The following is a 20,856-nucleotide window of genomic DNA, read 5'->3' as shown; positions in this document are numbered from 1 at the left end:
TAATAATAATAATAATAATAATAATAATAATAATAAATAAAAAAACTTTGTAATTTAGTTCTCATAAAAAATATCTCACAATGAGAAGAGAAGGACCAAAAACGGTCTTTATCAATGGCTTTTTCTTTCTCATCTGCCATTGAATTTCTGTAGATGGTGGCAGAATATGTACGTTTTAAGCTCCTTTAGCCTATTTTATGTTATCTGAGTCCATAAAAATGTGAACAATTAAGAAAAAAAAATCAAAAGAAATATGTAGGAGGGAAAATGATCACATAGAATCTCATTTACTATGTGAGATTTAGACCTCTGAAACAACTACTCAGACAAGTGACAGAGAATCCTGAGCCTGTTTCACTGATTATTATTGAATATTTCACACTTAAGTTGATATTTTTTAACAAATATACATGAAGAAACTAAAGAATTATCGGTCGATTTTGTATATATTTTCTATTTTAGCTTCAATTTGACAATTGAAGTCACACCAAGGAGCCTCTGAGGCTGTGTGAGGTTGGTCAAACAAGGCGGCGGGGAGCCTGAAGTGGTCTTACCACATGGCAGGGACCACGCCAGCGCCATAAGGAGGTCGCCGAGGTAATTAGGATGACGAACGAGACCCCACCAGCCTGACACCAGCAGCCGTTTCCCCGTTGCTGTGGCGATGGTCTCCAGTCCTGTAAGGAGTTGTGCAGAATGCAGATTAGGCAAAAAAATAAAAAATAACTCACACCTCAGCTTCTTCCTCTCCTGTCCTGACAGGCATGAGTGGAGTTTCTTTGTTACACATGAAATCAAATGACGTGAGAAAATGGATTCCCTCAATAGATTTCCACAGCTTTTGCCGAATGATGAAAAAAGAAAAGTATGGAAATGACGGACGACCTGAAACGCTGGGGTGAGTCGGGTCCCGCCTGAACTGGTTCTTCTGCGAGTTGGATTTCCTGAAAATGTAATACCCAGTACCTGACGGCAAACGGAAACACACGTTTAAAAAAAAAAATATCATCAAATGTGCCGTGAAACACAACCTGATGAAAACAACATTCACCATTCAGGGCAACTATGGCCACCGCCGTGAGCGAAGACAGACTCTGAGGGTGAGCAACCAGGAAGGAAGCCTGCAGGCTGTAGGTGAAGGGAACCCAGGCCAGGTCGCCAAACACCAGCATGAACCCGAAGCCGTCATGCACAATGTCCATTGTGGTCAGAACCGCCTCCTGGTGAGAATGGACGCAAAGACAAAAAGACAGATTAAAGTAAAATGTTGAATCAGTCTCCACGCTGGAGTTTCAAACTCAATTTCATTTTGGACCACATTAAAAATCTGAATGTTCTTAAAGGGCCAGTCGTACCAGAATGTATTGATAAAACCAATTTGACTGTTAAGATATAAACAAATAGCTGCTTGTTTCAGCTTCCAGTAAGTGTTTCTTAAAATAAAATAACATTAAACGTCTCTTCACATCCAGGATTTTGAGATTCTTTTTGTGGGTTTTTTAACAACCAAAATCTGCGATTTTGTGGTGCTAATTTAGAAATATTTAATGTATGATGTTAAATGTGACTTCTTATTAATCGCCACTGACTATAATTTGACATCAAGGAAGGCTGTCTCTTAAACTCAACGGTTTTGGCCAATTTTGAGAAAAAAATTGGGAATTTGTAGATTTTGTGTACATTTTGCAGATTTGTTGAAAAACTGGAAGGACGTATTGATGTAATTTGGAATGTAGACGGCTCCAAATGACCACATTTGGCCCCGCGGGCCTTGAGTTTTGTCGGGATTTAGGTTTTTCTGAGTTCTCTGTATGTTTAGTTTAGGTTGCTCTGTCTTATTTTGATCATGTTCCCTGTGAGTCCTGGCTTCCCTGATGATTGCTCCCAGCTGTGTCTAGTTACCTGATTACCCTCCGTATGTATTTAACCCCACCTGTTGTCCTCGTCAATGTTACGTCCATTGTCCATAGTAAGTCTTTTGTCTGCGCCCCATCACAGTCAAACTGTTAAGTCCTGTGTTGGTTGCTCTCGTATTCAGTCTTCAGTTTTTTTCAGTTGCTACCGGTACTTAGCTGTGAACTAACGTTTCTGCCGTGGACCTGGACTGTTTGAGCATCTTTATTAAATTCATCATCATCATCACACACCGCCACATCATGACAAGTTTGACACATGTAGCGTATCAAATATCTTTGTACAGCAAAAGTCACAGAGCTCACCTCGTTCCATAAAGCGTCTGCCACATAAAGCAGCTGGAACCAGTTGACCAGGATCATGGAGAGGGAAGGAGAACCGCGAAGCTCCGCCTCCTTCATCAGCATCCCGAGGTTAATGACCACCTGAAATAACTTGTGTTTAGAAAATCATTGTTTTTTTGAAGTAGTGTTTATTTTACAGCATCAGGTAGAGTTTGCAAAGTTGGTGGTAATGTTTAAAAAAAAAAAAAAAAAAAAAAAAAAGCTCAAGGGGATTGAGCTCCACTTCAAAGCATTAGCAACCAAAGCTAATCGTTTAGCTTCTCCTCCTGATACGAAGCTAAATCCGTGATCGCAATGTTCCAGTCTTGCCCTGATACATTGTCAACCAAATGAGAAACGTAAGTGCACCGTGACTATGTTGTAATTCTGCATCTCATTGTTTGTTATTCTGAACCTTATGAATCTTTCGTAGCTTCAAACTGTAAATAAATTATTATAATTTGTCAGTACACGATCATGTGAGTTCACTTAGCTGTTTTAATTTGGGACGTTATCATCGATTTTAAAAATTCTGAACACTAAAAAGTAAATAGTTTTGACATTTCCAAAGAGGTAAAAAAAAAAAAAAAAAAAAAAAGATCCCACACATTGTCTGGAGCCAGTTGGTGGAAGGTTTTTCTTCTGCTCTCCTACGCACGCTGCTTTAAAACATTCACATGTACAAAGGTTTAACTGTTTACATCGTGACAAAAGAGGGACACCACTTTCCTTTCGTAATTAAATCTTAATTTATTTCTATTCTGAAGGGATCTGGTGGAGTGATTAAAAACGTTTCATTTCAAACTAATAAATCTCTCTCTGTTTTTTTCTCTCTCTCTCTCTCTCTGGTGACGCAGATGCAAGATAAAAGTGTCCAATAAATCTGGTACTGTGCTGCTGGGTCATCGGGGAAGCAGCAGAACTTTGATCTGGGTTGCGACAAACTAAGGCTGCAAATCGATCAGAGGAGAGCAACAGTGCCACCCGGTGGTCAGTTTGGGTTTTAAAAGAAAGGGAGTTTAGCTCTTCTGACACATTTTTGCATCACATTTGGATATATCACCATCAAAAAAACAAAAAAAAAAAGTATGAGACATTTTAAGTTGTGCTTTTTCCTAGCTTTTGGAAAAAGTGATCAAAAATCTAAAAGTAAAACAGAACATGATTTAGTCACATTGAACTCACCCAACCAATCAGACCTGGTCTGAGTTCACAGAAATACTTGAGGTCAAAGTTTCCGATCCGAGGGTTCAGCTCCCGTCCAATGAAGAAGTCATAGAGGGGATTCCCTGCACAAGACAGACAGCAGGTACCAACAACTCTTTGAAGAAGCTTGGATGTTAAGATGCTGTTCAAGTTACCGTGTTGTCATATGAATACACAGAACAAAGGTGTGTACCAGTAGATCTATTTATCTACATGTTCTCTTTAAGGAATTAATGCATCATTTATATAGTCGACAACCTTAAACATTAATTGCCAATAAGCAAATAAGGAAACAAACATTTTATTGCCTAAAATCCATCAACATAGCATTCATTTAGCGTGCAAAAGTGTGAAAGCTCAGCCTTTCTACTTGACGTCAGTAAAGTGCAGGACTGACCTGTTGATTCACTTTATGATAAACCAATTAATAAATGGGCAGCAAATAGAAATAGGACATTTTTTAATGCAAAATTTCAACCAAGTGAAGGTAAAACTAGTCTATGAGTTGGATAAAATGTATTTACAGACAATGGAGGTTTGTCTTAAATGCTGAATATATTCATTTTTGGCTTTATTGCTGCTGTGAGGAGAATGTTCTTTCAGCAGTTGACCTTGTTTGAGTCCTTGCTCACAAAATTAGTCGAGAATCATTTCAGCCCCGCATGCAACTCTAACATGCAGAAATTGAGCTGATGCAGTCACACGTGTTTTTCTGTTGATTAGAGGAATTTATCCTCTCAGAAACTGAATAGCATTTCTGCTGTTTTTTTTCTGTCTTTGTGGTTGCTTATTGCCTGAGGATACATAAGAACAGCGTGTTGCTGGCGCAGCAGGGTCGCCCGACTTAAAAAAGGCAGGATGCAGTTGATGCTGATGCCTGCAAACTCCTGCCGAGCAGCAGGGCTCTTGGATATTTACCCACAGGAAAACCAAAAAAAAAAAACATCCAACAAACGGGCGTTCGAATGCGCAGTGCGTAGCCACCGGCCGTGTTTACACAGCGCTTTCGTGTTGACTTCCCCGCTTTTTGCATGGTGAAAAGCTCGCTTTCTCACCTGTGTCTCCCCCCAGGGCCAGAGCATGGGAGGGGGCCCAGAAAGAGCGGACGTAGAGGTAGACGGAGGACAGGAAGGACACGGCGACGGCAGACACCGCCAGCGGCACCAGCAGCTCACACAGATATCCAAGAGGAGCGCCGAGCGCCAGCAGCACCGACAGCAACACGGCGCTGATGCACAGGCCGTGGAAACCTCAGGGAGGAGAACAAACAAAGCTAAATGTTAGAGCCCCAGGGAGAGCAAACAGACGGAGGACTGCATTAAAAAAAACAAAAAAAAACAGCTAAAAGTTGACAGAGGAGATGTTTATCTAAAGTAAACTTCAGCTCAAACGTGAGCAGAGTGTCGTTCCAGGAGATATGAATCATAACAGCTGGTGATGCACAACAATAAAACATCACACTTTATTTAGACAAAGAGATTTCTTTTTAAAAAACTGTTGATCAACAAGGAAGCTGATTAATACCATTTATGGGATACTTGAGGCGGCTTCCGTCCCTCAGAGCTAATCCTTCAGAAACCTGCATGCAAATAGATATGATGGAAATAGATATCAATATTATACTTGAGGATAATGTAGTAATGTTTCAAAGATCTGATGTGTCAAAACAATAATCACGACATACAGTTTGAAGAAATGCAATTGTCTAAATCAAAACAAATATAACAAGAAACTCAATTAAATCATGCTCTGTTTTACATTTTATATTTATTTAAATATGTAATAAGCAGTGGCCAAAACTGCTGCCATCACTGTTTATGTGTTTCTGCTATTCTACACTTACACACTAATCAAGTATGTGTTTTAAATTGTAAGTTTGGACAAGATCTTGCATTCTGTGAGTGCTATTAATGGCGAAAACAAAAACAAAAAAAAAAACAAACTAAAGACAAACGACCACAAGGATATTCAACAGGACCACCTCACAGAGCTAAATAATATAAACTGCTTAATGGTTTATCATTGATTATTCATGTGCTATATGCATTTCATCATATTAAAACCACAGATTTTCACTGGATGTAACTCAGATTTTACGTGACAGACCAAAACCAAGTGGACATTTTGTAGACATTTCGTACCTTCCCTAACGGCAGCAAGTAGAGGAGGGCGTGCAGTCCGATCCATGCCAGCAGCAGCATGGGAGCCAGCGGGTCCCACAGCTGGTCGGCGGAGGGGAGGCAGGGCGGCCACTGCAGGACGCTGGCCTCCGCTGATTGGCTCACACAGATCAGGAAGAGAACCGTCAGTGGGAGGAAAACGGGGATGCACACGGCGCCTGAAAGAGCAGAGGAGGAGATGAGACGATGGGACGGTGAGGCAGGTGAAGAACTTTGACTGATGGCAGCAAAAAGACCGAAGATATTGAAGGTTCCTGCATGAAATAAATGGGGCAAATAATACCAGGCAAGAAAGACATTTAGAATAATGTCATGATCAGGAAATCAAACTACTGTGGATAGACGCCTTTCAGTATCAGATGAGCCCCGTTCTATAAATGCACTATTGAACTGCATTAACACAAAATCCTACCAAGTATTTTTGCCTCATTTCTAGTGTAAATGTCTTAGTACACTTAAAATAACACAGAACTAACTTAGAAATAACTTTTCAGTGTGACATTTAGGAGCTTCTTTTATGCCAGTAATTCCTTAATGTTGATATTTTTAAAAAATCTGGCAGATTTTGTTATTTAGGGAAAATGTCCTGAGTCAACTAGAAACTAAACTAAACTAAATTCCTGTAAGAAAACATCTGTTAACAGAATTTCAAATAATCATATTCCACAAATTAGCGTAAATATGTTCATCAGTGAATCACGTCATTATAAATAATACTGCTTCTGTTGCACGTATTTTGAAGTGTGTGAGTTTCGTGATTTCCTTTCATATGTCATATGTGTTTGCTTCTTACTAATAATAATGTCTAATCTTGCTTATCTCTAAAAAAGAAAGTGGGTTAATTGGACCAAGACAGCAGAAATTAACTTTATTTTACTCATATCAACGAGAAAGTGTTTCCTAAAAGTTAGGACATCTTGTCCCCTACTAGTTACACCTATCCACTTTGGCTGGGAAAAAACAAAAGATTTTATATAACATTAAAACCAAAAATTAACCTTACTTTACTTATTAAATGCAACACATCAACAAAAAAACAGAGGAACGTATTAGGACACCCTAAAGTATCCTACACAGTCGGTCCTACAGTGTCTTTTTCTTTTCCTTTTTTTACATTTGACTCTCCCATCACAGATTCAAATGTTTTAAACTTCGCGACTTTGGCTTACCCAGAGTTCCTCCAAACTCTCTTTCTGTGTCGTGTGACAGTCGGTGTTTCGGGGCTTTCTTGGCTCCCATTTTTCTCCTCCTGTTTAGGATATTGACACAGATAGTGGACACCAGTCAAGATGCATACATTAAAGTGAATGTATGCATTCACTTTAATGAAAGTGAATGCATACATTCACTTTCATTATTGTCATTGGAATGACAATAAAGAAAGAAAAAGACTCAAAATTCTTTAACTTCCCTTTAAAATCAACATGAAAATAGTTCAAAATGAAGGACAATGATCCCAAACACATCAAAACTATGCTTTATTAGTGTGTTTAATAACTAATTAAACAGAGCAGGGTAACACTAAGCTTCTATAATGGACCAACATTCATATCCATAAAAAACAAAACAAAAAAAAACTGTATGGGAATGCTGCCAAACTTGGGTCAAAGTGCAACCAGTGACACACAGACTAAACTTTCTACACAGAAATGGGAGGTAAACGCCATCTAGAAACGCTGCAGTTACCATAACCTGAACGTCAAAGTGAGAATCTGTTATTTAACACAGTAAATGAAAGCTCTTACCAGAGTTGGGTGAAGGAGGGAGTCTGCGGAGCCTCAGAGGCTGTCCTGTCCATCCACACTGCAACCTGCACATGGATCCGCCCAAAGTACGACCTGTCGGCATGGAGCTCCCTCTCAGCCAATCAGATTTGTCCGTGGTCATCAGAAGAGGGTGGAGACAAGGTGCCTTAACCAATCAGAGCCAGCTAATCAGATGGCGACAGCTGAAGCNGACGTATTGATTCGTTTCTGGTCCATGATCGAGCCCGCTCTGCCATCCATGGTCAGTGTTCGCCAAGTACAGAGAGGAGGAGCTGCCATCGACTTGACTTCCTCAACCCGAACCCTGCAGCCCATTGATGAGTTCTTCCTGTTTTTAAATTATCTGGCCCTTGGATCCAAACAACGTGATCTCGCTGAACGTTATGGTGTCCATCAGTCCACGGTCAGCCGGATAATTACTGCATGGACCAACTTTCTATTCACAGTGCTTGGCTCCATTAGGATCTGGATACCTGAGGACCAGATCCACAGAAATCTACCTGCCAACTTCAAGGACTACCCCGACACAACAGTCATCCTTGACTGTACTGAGCTGAGGTGCCAGTGCCCATCTTCCCCTGTACTTCAGAGTGAGGTGTTTTCATCTTACAAATCACACTGCACTCTGAAGGGGCTGATAGGGATTGCACCACATGGTGCAGTGACATTCATCTCAAGACTGTATACAGGGTCCATCAGTGACAAGCAGATCACACGTGAATCTGGTCTCCTCACCCTCTTAAAACCTGGGATGGCTGTCATGGTAGACAGAGGCTTTCTTATTGATGACATTGTACCCTGCAAGGTTTACAGGCCAGCATTTCTCTCTGGAAGGTCTCAAATGTCAGCAGGCGAAGTTATGGAGACTCAGGCCATAGCACGCCTTAGAGTGCATGTGGAACGTCTTATTCGCAGAGTCAAAGAGCACAAGTTATTTGAGTCTGAAATTCCCCTATGTCTTTTTGGGAGTATCAACCAGCTGTACACTGTTGCTTGTTTGCTCACAAATTATGAGAATGGCCCACTGGTAAAGGTTTGGGCAAAGTAGCCTGTTGTCAGCAACTGCAAAAAAATTTATTCTGTATGTTTTAAATGTTATATTTGTTCATAAAACAAAACCGAATGTTTTCCATAACTGCATTACACAGATCATTTTTCTCTTATTAGTGTTTAGATTAAATAAAGTATTTGCACATATGTCAGACTTTCAAGTGTGATATTGAAATGTAACGCTTTCATTTATTAATAGCAAAGTAATATGAATATTGCAATAAGTTAAGCAAATAATTCAATATACAGAGTAAGGGCAGGTGGCATAAAAATAAAAACAGAATTTGTTTCCCATAACAATGCTCTTTTTTCTCTCTTTTCTAGAAAACAAAGTACAAATGACAATACTTTCAAAAGGCTATGTCTTAACAGTTTTGGGCTGGCTTTAGTATTCTGTCAGAGTTCATCTGAAGTCAAAGTCAACATAAACAAGTTGTAAATCATGCTTGTCAGTGAAAATGGAAGTCTTTGAGTCCTGAGTATCACAAGCTGTGTAAAGGTGAAATAAAAACCTTTTCAAATATTAAATATTCAAAATTAATTTATAAAATTCAATTGATCAAATGATCAAAAAAATACTATTACTGACATTTGCTTGCCTTTTTCAGTTATCTCACTTATGTAAAAAGTACAAACTATAAACTAATCCTGTACTGTTATCAAAAAATAACACTCATACACCAAATACAAAAAACAGAGAAAGACAGATTGCAAAGGGTGAGATTACCAAAGCCAGACACGTTTTTCCTCCTTTTAAAAGAAATAATGCCAATTACAGCTATGACAAATTGCACACCTGAACATGGCACAACTAATGTACAATATATGTTAAGTCATGTATCTCCAGTGGTGAAGCTGTACAATGACACCTTACCTGTTCAAATAAGCATGAAGGTAATGATAAAAAAAGAAATGGCTTTGTCTTTTATGGTTGTTGCAACTTCAATGTCACGGAAAATCCTCTCAATAAAAATGTCATTTTCAGTATATATGACAAAATCGCACCAGTCACATCCTGAAATAAGCATTTGTCCCTGCACCTGCCAGTAATATGGATGTGTGTGCTTCAGTGAGCGTCTGCCATCCCTGTTTATGTAGGAGCAGTTCACATAACTCCTCACATTTGGACATTTTATTTCTAAAAGACCAAAAGCTGGTTGTGCCTCTGGATCATAAATTATTCCATCTGGTGATGACCCCATCCAGGGTGCATCAGGATGGATCAGGAATCCACAGGGGTAGTGGTTTACTTCCCTTACCCTGCAGTACTCCTCTACTGCTGTTGGTTCCCAAGGCAAGCCCCCGCTGCATATCAGAAGTCTGACCGGAGGGTCTAAGAAGCCTAAGAATCTCATAGATGCTTTGGGAAAGCAATACCTGAAGTGTCACATTTTAAGAATTAATAAGAACAAGTTCTTTTAAACTCATACTTGTTTATTCTGGACATACATTCAGGTTAGTTCATTCTCTATGCAGACATGTACAGAGAAAACAGACAGGAATCAAAGATGTGCTGCAGTTTACAGTTAATGGATGAAAACAAAAAAGTCCACAAATAGCCTGAAGAGATTTACTAATGGAGCAGCTTTCACTGGACACAGCCTTGCGCTTTAGTCATCAGTGTTTTCTATTCACATTCATATTATCTTCAAGGTCAGAGTGCTAGAGTTCCCCTGTGTTCAGACTGAATCCAAGTTTTTTCATTCTTATTTTATAGTAAATGATTAACAGAAGAAACTAAGTAAACTCAACAAACAACATGATTCGTAAATCTTGGAAATATACCAGCCAAGAACTGTGGGAGTAGTAATAAACAAGAGATTCGGATGATTATTTTCCTACGATATGTTTACAGTATTCACCAAACTAGTGCCAATAGTGGCTAAACGATCCCGAACAACGCAACAGAGGTACAACTCAACCTCTCTCACAGATCACTTCAATAACACTCTGCTCCATCGGCGAGGGGTCCAGGCAGCGGTGGGCGGAGCTTCCCACTATCTCATCTAGCAGGAAGTGAACGAGGTTCTCGTCTGACACGAAGCGCCACAGGTACATCTGCAGGTAGTGGCAGTCGACTTGGATCTGCTGCAGGCCGTAGCGCCCAAAAGTGCGCAGGCGGACACACTCCAGGAACGTCTTCAGGCTGATTTTGATGATTCCGGTCATCACGGAGACCTGGGAGACAGGGGACATTAACCGTCACGCCACTGACAGCAAAACAAACTCATAGCCACAACAATGTTTTAAGCTTGCTAAAGCCACTATCCTGCATGTTTTAAACTTGTACCAGCCAGCGGCTGGATTGGGGACCAAAGTTGCAACATTTGTTACATTTTCAGCTGGTGTGGTTCTCTTTCATGCTCCATTGTGTCAAACAATCCAAACCCTTTGAAAAACCTGTTCCTCGCCTCGCCTGTGGTGGCGCTGCACCGAGAACTACTGAAGGAAACAACGTGCAAACCTCTGAACCTTCTTCACAAAATGCTAACAAAAATAAAGTGGCATCAGTTGTAGGATTTTTCTCCAGCTAGTGTCAGTCATGCGTTTGTTTTGGTTGTATTTACCCAGCATGCCCTGCACTTAAGTTCGCTTCCTGCTTTTGAAGTGGTCTCTGGTAGACTTGGCGTTCACGTATGCACTCAAACCGCACCAGGGTTCACTTCCACCGATCTTCATCTGGGTTTTTAGGAGGTTTTTGGTCCACATCAGGGTTCGATTACGCATTCACACTTCCTTAAACGAACCAGGCAAACGAACTAGAGTTGGATCAAATTGAACTGAACAGGGCTGGTGTAAATGAACCCTCAAATACATCTCAAAGTTGGTTTTGGAATAGATAAAGCCGACTAATGTCAAGCTTCTGGAATGGCTCTAAAGTCAGCCTTATTGAAATTCATGGATTATTTGTTCTAGGAATCCATCCATTTTATGCAAACTCTGCCATTGCTTGATGGCTACAAGAAGAATGTGTTTTTGTTCCTGTAACTTGCTAAAAGCCATTTATTCAAATATTGCTGGGGGTGTTTATGTTAATTTGATTCTGTTTGTATAATTTTGTCACAGTGGAACTCAGAGAAAATCCACAGTAAATGTAAATTTGCCTGACACTTCTTTGTAAAAACGTATCGAAGCTGTAATAATCAATCCCCCCTCAAATTAAATCAATTAAACATCAAAATTAACATAAGTGGCATACCAATGTTGAGTAGCTGTAAACTTCTGACAGAAATCGTTACTGTGAGTTAACAACAAATCAACTGGAGGAATATTCAAACGTCCCAAGAGCAAAGAACAGCATCTGTGAATGCAAAGTCATGCTCTGTAAGAAGCAGATCTCCACGCTGAGCACACACTGGACAATTCCTACGTGCTGACGAGGAAACTGAAGATATCAGCCAGCGGTTGAAAGCCCAGTTCATTAAATCAAGAGCTTGGAAACGAGAAACACAAAGAAGGGGGACTTCTACACAGGCTCAGAGAGAAAACAGCAACTAAATCTGAATAACGTTTTTAGTTAGATAAATACGACAAGAATCTACGTTGTGCAGAACAGCCTTAAAAATGTTCTTGTTTTCTTTCCTGAGTCGCTAGGAAATGATGCGAAGGAGGAAATGGAGGGGCATCATTAGCATGTTAAAGTGCGCCCACGTCCGCGCCTCCAGAGTCAAAGCAGTCTACTTGAAAATGTAACCAGCAGCGTCGCTGAGCATGCTCCAATTCACACGTTCCCACAGGCAGACAGCCTGCAGGTCCCGGATCACGTCCTGCTTCTTTAGTGTGGAGGAGATTCTCACGTGGCGCTTCTAAGGCCGTCGAAAGATATTTATTCAACTGAATGAAGAGCAGCACTGACCTTGTTGAACTCCACTGAGCTAAAGATGTCGATCCTTTCAGAAAACAGCTTGTGGATGTTGCTCAGCAGATTGGTATCCATGGGAGCGCTGCAGGTAAAACAACAGGTAACCAATCAGTTATTGTTTCTATTCTAGACATCATAGCTATACAATAATAATCCACTTATTTAGAGAAAAGCAAATGAAACAAATAGTTTCCACTTCAAAGAATTTTTAGGAACATTGCAACTATGACAAAATTACCTCTGTAGAAATAAACAGCGACGACATTTCAGATGCTTTTTCTTCAACTCTTAACATATATATAACTCTAACCCTGAATATCTCAATCTCTGCCAACAAATATCTCAATATGACAAAAAGGATTAAAATGCAGTTTTAAATGAGTCTGTTTCTGAATGGGATTGGTTCAATCAGCCTCTTCACCAATTTTGCACCGACTCATCGCCATTTAGTCCACTCCCACTTCCATTTTTTGCCATTTAAACAGATTTGTTCACAGCATTTTTTTAAATCATAAATTATCATATAAATTCCAAAATCTTGCATAATTTATTTCAATTGGATACAGCTATCAAAACACATTGTACTACTTATTTTGGTCTGATTCTCAAAGGGACTAGAAGGCTCATGAAATGCAGCCACACGTCTTTCCAGTAGAATATGACTAAGTTACTAAGCGTTTCAAAGCATGTACGAATTGACACATTGTCAAACTGCCACAAGGCAGATGGCCTCATGTGGTGCCACAAAGATTCAATGCTGAAACAACTAACACTGCCAAAGAATGAATCTCATTGAAAGTCGAGTTTGTCATTCGTTAGTATTTAATTCAAAGCTCTTCTGTCAAATCGCTGACTACAGTTTCCCCAAAACACCAAACACACACGCAGCTGCTCTGAGGTGTAACGGGCTTGTCGCTCCAACGCCAGAATAAGACACTGAAGACTCATGAAGGTGTCTATATCTGTCGCTGCCATGATTTTTAATGACCAAGGCAACAGAGCTTCATAAACAAAGCTGCTTCACCTCGGTGTGTAGCTGGCTGCGTAACGGGGCTGCTGCCTGGAGCTGCTGTAGACGGAAAAGGTCCTTTTGCTCGAGTCGCTGCTGTGGGCCTTCCTCACACCCTCTTCATACAGCAGGCCCACCTGCGGTGCAGGACATTCGTGGATGACGTTCAGGTAGGAACAGAGGCAGTTTGACTCGAGCCGTCGTTCGAAGCCGTACCTGCACGTCGATGGAGGTGGTGTCCTCCACTACTCTCTTCATCACAGCTCGGACGTTCCTGGGCTCGATGGTGTTGACCCAGTCTCGAGTTTCGACACTCTTTCTTAACATCTGCGAGATGATCAGCCCCTGAACCTGGACAGAGAAAGAAAACTAGGTGTCGTCTTGGATACGGCGTGAATTTTCACTCTTGACTCTGTATTTTTGTTTGTAATGGTGAAATACCTTGACGTAATGGTTGAGGAGTTTTTGTGCCGCTTCTCTTGCTTCTCCACATAACGTTGTGACTGGTGTTATGGGATTTTGGTGCTGAAAAAGACGGCCGGTCTTTTAACAGAGTCATTTTAAAAACTTGTTTACAGTTCGTCATGCTACAGCCACACACGTGTCTGTGTGTTTTTTCCAAATTCTGCATTGCGCTGTATTTTACATTTCTCCAATACCTGGACGAGAAACTGTTCGTCTGTGAGCGTGAGTATGTAGGAGATGGTGGACGTCTCAAAGTCCAAGCAGAGGCGAGACAGCAGCAGCAGGAGAGCCGGGGGCGTGGATCCTCCTTTGTCTCCGGCGCTTTCACAAAACTGTCGAGAAGACTGGCACACAAACCTGATGAAGTTCACCACCAGGTTCTCACGGACTCCCTGGCTACAGAACTCCCCCTACGGCGACGGCACAGAGAAAAGCTTTCATTAAAAACTCACTTTTTTAACTTCGTTTAGAACAGGAGTGTCAAACTCATTTTCATTTTGGGAAATGTCTACGTCATGAATGACCTCAAACGGCCGATTGTGCCGGAATTTACTGATAAAACATCTACAAAAACGGTTAAGATACTGTGTTGGAATTGCTTCTTAAAATTAAATAATATTAAACACCTATTCAAACTGATCTGTCCCTCCTAGATTTTGCATTTGTTTTTGATTTTGTAATGGTAACTTACAAAATATCAGCAAGAAATTTTGCGATACTTGTGTCAGTAAATCAATCCATCAAATTTTATTTGTATAGCACATTTCAGCAGCAGGGCATTTCAAGGTGCTTTACATAATTAAAGAAAATATATATAATTAAAAAAATAAAATAAGAACATAAATGTGACTTTTTGTTACTCGCCATGTTGATCACAGATCTGACATAGGTGAGAGTTGGCGTCACTCAAACCCAATGTTTTTTGACCAATTTTGTGGAAAATTTGCCAAAAAACAAAAAAATTATACAATACCGTTATACAATACTGCGTGGCTTTCTGAGGAAGGATGGAAAAATCAATAAAGCTCATAAAAAAATGTTTTTAACAAAGGAGATTTACCTTAAAGTAAGGCTTGTTGGAGAAAGTAATGTCCTTGGCGGTGAAGAGATGGACTGACGCCAACACCGACTTGATCTGGTTGAGAATAGAAGCTGACAGAGATGAGAGAAGCTCTGGAAGGCTGCTGGGAGCGTCCCTGCCAGCTGCAGGCCCTCCTAGATGCGTGCCGCCTCCAGCCACGGAGAGTCGAGGCGTTGCCAGGGCCTGCCTCACATCTGTCAGGCTGTCCATGTAGAAGCTCTGCAGAGCAGAGAGATACTGCTTCACTCGCTCCGTTGCCGCTCTTACCACAATTTCCGTCCCCCGGGTTGGAACAGCGGAGCCGGGCAGCAGTTTGGCCACAGCCTGCAGCCTGCGGTGGAAGCGGTCCAGAGCGCGGACCAGGAGGGAGTTATCGCCGACGCCTTTCTCTTCTTGTATCCTCCTCTCGACAAGCGAGAAATACCGAGCTGCCAAGTCATCCACGAAGGCCTGCAGCTTGCCGTTTGCCATCTGAGGAATATTCTTCGAAGCCAGCTCGCCTGTCTGAGCATGGTTGACGAACAATTCTTGATAGGAAGTGATAACCAGACATAAGCTGCTGACAAATTCATTGCAGCCTCTGTCTATGAATTCGAGAATGTCGGTGTTTGGGGTGGGAGACGGTAGAGAGAGCGTCTTAGGGGAGTTGTTGTCGCTCGGAGATCCTACGGCTGTAGAAGAGGATGACCTGCGTGTTGCAGCCTCTTTCGGAGCTGGAGTCGGTGGGTACGGTTTGATCTCTGCTTCCAACCCCTGAAGGTCCAGCTCCAGTCGAGAGCCTGCGTGGCTCAGGAATTTATCACAGAGCTCCTCTGCTGGCTCATCCAGCTGCAGCAGGAGCTCCACACACTCCGACAGGTCTTTGGCGCTCGTCCCACCATCTCTATAAACACACACACAAAATACCGTTAAACAGAATCAATACATGGTGCCTTGCAAACATATTCACATGCCTGCTTTTCCAAGTTTTGGCATAACAATGTCAATGCATCTTAAGGAGATGGATGTCATGTGACATAATTGTAGTTGAAGAAGATGCATCGATTTTTTAACCTTAAAAAAAAGCTTTTGTTCTCAGTCCCACTTATTCAATTGGGTTACCACATCAATTAACTGAATCTTTTCTTCCTTACGAAACAACTCAAGCTTAGTAAGAATGAAAGAAACATGTCTGAGGACATATTTACTAATTCATGGTATCTACAGGTTTCAGGAATTCAAATTTAATTTATTGGAAATTTGAATAAAATTTAATATAGAAAAAAATGTAAATATAGGGGATGGTTGGAGGAACTTGCTGCATTACAAACAAGCATAAGAAGAACTCTGAACTTTGTGCTTCTCTCATTGCATATGGCTCTCTACAGTTTTTACCCCCATAGTCCGAAGCTTAGTTTTTGGCACCCAGCCTTGTATGGGTTGACACTTGGCAGCACAAGTCAGTCAGAGGTGAGTCAACTGCTGATAAATTTGCAAGTACCCAAGATGGCCTCAAAAAAGCTAGCTAGCAAGGGTACATTAGCATCTGGTTAGCCTCAACCAATGAAGATGTTTGCGTACAACTCGGATTTTTTCCGGAATGAAAAGCACCACAAGCCAAAAAACTATATTAAATAGTCCTGGCACAACAAAAAATGAGTCCTGTGATTATCTTATTTGATCAATTTAACATGTTTTAAAGCTTTAATTTTAGACACAAGAACTTAAGACTTTTCAAGGATGCGTGGACAGCGTGTAATTAATGATTATGCCATGTTTCCTTCATCGGTCACCCCTGATCTTAACAGATTCCCACCTGAACTTCTGCCGAAGCTCCTGAGCCAGCTTCTCCATGATGGCGTTGCAGTCGTCCTGAATGCCCTTGAAGGAGGGCAGGTGGCTGTACTGCTGCAGCACGCAGCGAGCGCGCCGGTGGGAGCTCACCGCCTGAGCGTAGGCCTGCAGCTCCAGACACTTATTCAGTCTGGCAGGCAACTCGAACAGAAACTGAAGTTTCCTCAGTAGCGTGTGAACCCCTGGCAAGACGCATAATGGGACAAATAACTAAGAAAATCATCCCAAAGGTAAACAAAAGTAAATAAAAAAAATTTTTTAAAAAAGTGAATCATACCAGAGAGTTTGGTTATCTGTGCGTGCTGGTCCTGAAGCGTGCCGCTGATGGAAGCGCTGAAGTCAGTGATGGCAGCCATGTTCGCAGACAGGCAATCCATTTCGTCCTCCATCTTTTTGAAATCGTTCTTCATTTTTCTGATGGTGTCTAACAAAAGAGGAAATACCTCACCTACATGCTTTGCAAAGGTCTTCAGTCTCCTTAAATCTTCACAAATTATGTCACATTACAACTGAAAACTTCAATGTGATCTGTTGAAATGTGTATGTTAGATTAATACAAAGTAGTCTATCATTTGTATTAAAGTGTGCTACAAATACATCTCAAAAAATTTGAACATTGTGGAAAATGTTCAGCATTTTTTGGTCACTCATATCAGAAAGAAAAACTCAAATAGATTCATTATGCATACAATTAAAAATGTCCATTATATTTGCACAATAATCAAATTACAAGAAATAAATGATTTAAATATTTCACTGCATGTGCCATGAATATGAGGTACTTTCTGAACGAGTGACAAAATGAAATTAACGTTGGCCCTCAGTGGAGCTAAATAAAACGTTAGAGCCATAAGAGTTAAATAGTCTTTTGTGAAAAGATAACTTAAAAATGTTTAATAAATATCTACAATAGAAAACTCGTGATCATTTAAAAAAAAAACGTTATTTCTGTCATTATGCTTAAAAACAAAGAAAAACATAAAACATTTACAAAAACAGGATTCACCAATAATGGTTTTTTAGGGCTTTTGATATTTGTGGAAAACGTAAACAAAAAGAGTTTCCAACATAATGAGATTTTTTGTTTTAGTTTTACTAATACCGTACTTGTGAACATTTAATACTGAATTTATTCCATGCAAATAACTATAAAACTGCTAAAATCCACTGTAGCTTTAGCTATATTTCTTTTTTTTTTTAATTGTTGGTTTTCCAATATTAATCAAATTATTAAGAGTCATTGTGCAATTTCACAGAGCCACTTTGAAATTAGATGAGTCTGTGTGGGGAGCTGCAAGTTGCAGGCTAATAGTTTAGATGAGTCTGTGTGTTATAATGTTCCAGTCAAAGTACAGACCTAAAGCAAACTGAGAACATGGCTTGAAACTTAATCTATTGATGAAATTTTGTGTTATTATCCTTCCGCTTTACAATGCTACACTGCTTTATGTTGGTCTATTGCACACATTGAAGTTTGTGGATGTAACGTGACAAAACATGAAGTAGTTCAGGGGCTACAGATACATTTGTATCATCTACTTTACCTGTAGCAGATATGAACTTGTTATAGTTTTCATAGACCAGGGTCTGCATGTCACTGTCCAGAGAGCGGATCTGCTTCACCATGCAGGTCTCATGGTCCATCAGCTCAGAAAGGGAGCACTCTCTTCTCAGCTGCAGTTTAAGAAGCATAACGGGCATAAACATCCTTTAATACAGCACACTTGTGTTTCCAGAGCAAGACCTCAAAGTCATCCTACGTATTTACATGTAAATATAAAGTGCTGGAAACTGTATGAGTGGCTTTAGCGACTTATGTTTACACTACTACTGCGTGATAGTAGAAGCTAAAAAGACAGCACCTTGTTGAGGTAGAGCTCCGGGTCAAAATGCGGCCCGTTGATGTCGCAGGGATCCAGGGACTGTGGCTGCTCCGGGGTCTTACCCTCCTCGTTTAGCCCGTAGTAAAGCTTCAGCATGCCGTGCACCCTCCGCCTCCTCCCGGACTCGTCCGACACCGAACCGTCGGCGTCCATACTGAACTCCGACCAGCTGCCAAAACGGACGAAGCGAAACAAGCACCTGACAGCTCAGAAAGACGAACTGAAAACTCTAACTCCCCGTTTAAAATAAATAAATATTTTCAGCTTTGCAGAATGTCCTGAATAACGAAAAGTTGTTATTCAAAATATTAAAAATCTGTCATATTTCCTTTGAGAGAAAACCAGCTGTATGGAGTCGTTGTTGTTTCCGCATTTGTAGCCAATCCAAACTTACGTTCTCACAAAGTGTACGTAATCAAGTCTGACTCGGATATGCTACCGCGCATGCCTGCACCATGACGATTTAAAGGGCCATTTACCTTCTCTGTTTTTCTTTTCTTTCTTTCTTTTTTGGGACTGAATCATTGTTCTAACAATGGTGGGAGTGGACCTAAAAATTCATTCTTATTTTTTTCTTTTTTCTCTGTACCTTTTTCCACTGTTAACTATCCTGCATAAATATGGGAATATACTCCATTTATATGTCAATGAGTGATATACACAACTTTGAATTTGAATTAACTAAATGTATTTAGTCCTAATTGTTCCCTCAATTCCCTTTGTTCTGATATCTCTGCTCAAACCTCTCTTTTCTAGGAGTATAAATGACTTGATCAGATAAACACACACACGAAAAAAAAAAAAAAGTGTGAATACGCTGTCTATTACAGTCCCATCATTGGAAAGGAGCCATCTTGGATTTTGACACCGTCTGGAGCTGGAGAAAAATCTGAAACTTTCCCACTTCGAACTCTGACATGTTTATTTTTACAACTAGAAACATTTTCAACTAAGAGTGTGGATGGGTATGGATGGATAATTTCTTCTTTGTCACACAACAGAAGAAAAGCTTCTCTCCTGTTGTATCATTTTATGTCTTTATAGCAGGTTTTGGAATCAGAATAAACAAAGGTGCATTTCACAGAATATCTACAAGAGTACGTGGAAAGGAACCACAATCTTTTATATTACTTCATACACACTGAACAAGTATTCTACAACAGAACAACAATCAGCAAATGTGTAATGATAGAAATGATGAACATGTTTTAGTTCAGCTGTAAAACAAAACTACAGATGGTTTTAAGAATAAAAGTTGTAACAGTGCATCATGCTTGTTAAAATTAATATGGCTTCAGTATACAGTACAGTTTTTAGGTGTGTAGTAAGCACACTTTTGTTTTTTTAATACATCTTACTTTATTTTAGATTTTAAAAAAAGACAGCAGAACTGACTGCCTACAAGACAACATCAGTAGGAAAGGTAAAATTCATACAAACCATTTTAATTCCCGATTTCAAAGCATGAAAACGGGGACTCCGATATCAACATGGTTTTTTTGTTTAAAAAAAAAGGCACTTCTGCTTCTTCAGAGCGACTGTTTAAAGAGACAGCATTTGATTAGACCTAATTCTTCATTACTGTATACAAACACAAACACATGAAAATGGAAGTAAATGTAGTCAATCACAAAAGTTCAAAAGTCAGCTGATGGAAACAGTTGTATAAAGATTACGTTAGTATTAGTGCAACATTACATTAGGCAGAGGCTGTCGGAATGGCAATTCTACAACGGGTCATGCATAGTGTGTGCTAGCAACGATGTGTCGGGACTGCTAGGGGTTACAGACGGTCGCTGATACACAATCCGAAGCTCAAAAAAAAGGAACATTCTGGAGTTTGCATGATGAGAGGAGGAAGAACACATGAGGCCGTCACTTATCAAAGGAAACCAGACGTTCAGGTGGAAGGCAGTGTTACATATATTAGGCTTCCTTCTTTCAGTGTAAAATTTGAAACGCACAGTACAGACTCAAGGCGGTTGCATCGGTCTGAAATCCAGAGACGCATCGAGGAGTGAAATCTGTCATCTACCGGGACAAAGCAGGTTTGGTTTGACGTGCAGAATAAAATTCATACAGTACAGTCAGATTTGCCATAAGATGCTGTTTTTAAATTTTACCGTGTAGCACCACGGTGATACACGACACCTTGAGAAGACAAGTGGAAACCCATCTTTTTTTAAAATGTTCTACTATACACTGATATTGCTTTCTCTCTTCTTCAACAATAAAACTTTACCATTAGTTTAAGTTTCAGGAGAGGCACAGTTATAATGTAGTC

General features: G+C 40.3%; 2 protein-coding genes across 2 annotated transcripts in view; both read right to left on the bottom strand.

The window, feature by feature from the left end:
- The window catches only part of tm7sf2 (transmembrane 7 superfamily member 2), an 11,347-nt gene extending 3,883 nt beyond the window's left edge, over positions 1-7,464 (bottom strand). Inside the window, exons 1-10 of the mRNA XM_007545864.2 lie at positions 7,369-7,464; positions 6,793-6,872; positions 5,585-5,781; positions 4,968-5,022; positions 4,499-4,693; positions 3,423-3,526; positions 2,220-2,339; positions 1,052-1,220; positions 886-966; positions 555-677 (exon numbers count right to left, since the gene is read on the bottom strand). Of these exons, the coding sequence (XP_007545926.1) occupies positions 555-677; positions 886-966; positions 1,052-1,220; positions 2,220-2,339; positions 3,423-3,526; positions 4,499-4,693; positions 4,968-5,022; positions 5,585-5,781; positions 6,793-6,872; positions 7,369-7,421 (1,177 nt within the window). The 5' untranslated portion in view covers positions 7,422-7,464. The remainder of the gene's footprint in view (positions 1-554; positions 678-885; positions 967-1,051; positions 1,221-2,219; positions 2,340-3,422; positions 3,527-4,498; positions 4,694-4,967; positions 5,023-5,584; positions 5,782-6,792; positions 6,873-7,368) is intronic.
- Positions 7,465-9,855: 2,391 nt separating this feature from the next.
- vps51 (VPS51 subunit of GARP complex) lies at positions 9,856-18,940 on the bottom strand. Its single transcript, XM_007545863.2, has 11 exons — positions 18,552-18,940; positions 18,234-18,363; positions 16,967-17,113; positions 16,652-16,871; positions 14,836-15,739; positions 13,970-14,185; positions 13,752-13,835; positions 13,527-13,661; positions 13,326-13,447; positions 12,296-12,383; positions 9,856-10,617 (listed from the first exon to the last, which is right to left on the bottom strand). The coding sequence occupies exons 1-11, from the start codon at positions 18,723-18,725 to the stop codon at positions 10,357-10,359; spliced, it is 2,481 nt and encodes an 826-aa protein (XP_007545925.1). The 5' UTR covers positions 18,726-18,940; the 3' UTR covers positions 9,856-10,356.
- Between the last annotated feature and the right edge of the window lie 1,916 nt (positions 18,941-20,856).

The sequence above is a fragment of the Poecilia formosa genome, unplaced genomic scaffold (genome assembly GCF_000485575.1).
Source record: "Poecilia formosa unplaced genomic scaffold, Poecilia_formosa-5.1.2 Scaffold14, whole genome shotgun sequence".
NCBI lineage: Eukaryota > Metazoa > Chordata > Actinopteri > Cyprinodontiformes > Poeciliidae > Poecilia > Poecilia formosa.
This window is presented reverse-complemented; position numbering and strand designations above follow the sequence as displayed.

Coding starts and splice junctions, on each gene's coding strand:
- vps51 (XM_007545863.2), bottom strand. CDS start 18,725: ATGGACGCCGACGGTTCGGTGTCGGACGAGTCCGGGAGGAGGCGGAGG. Junction 14,186..14,835: donor CCAACAAGCCTTACTTTAAG/GTAAATCTCCTT, acceptor CCGTCGCCGTAG/GGGGAGTTCTGTAGCCAGGG. Junction 13,836..13,969: donor ACGAACAGTTTCTCGTCCAG/GTATTGGAGAAA, acceptor CGTCTTTTTCAG/CACCAAAATCCCATAACACC.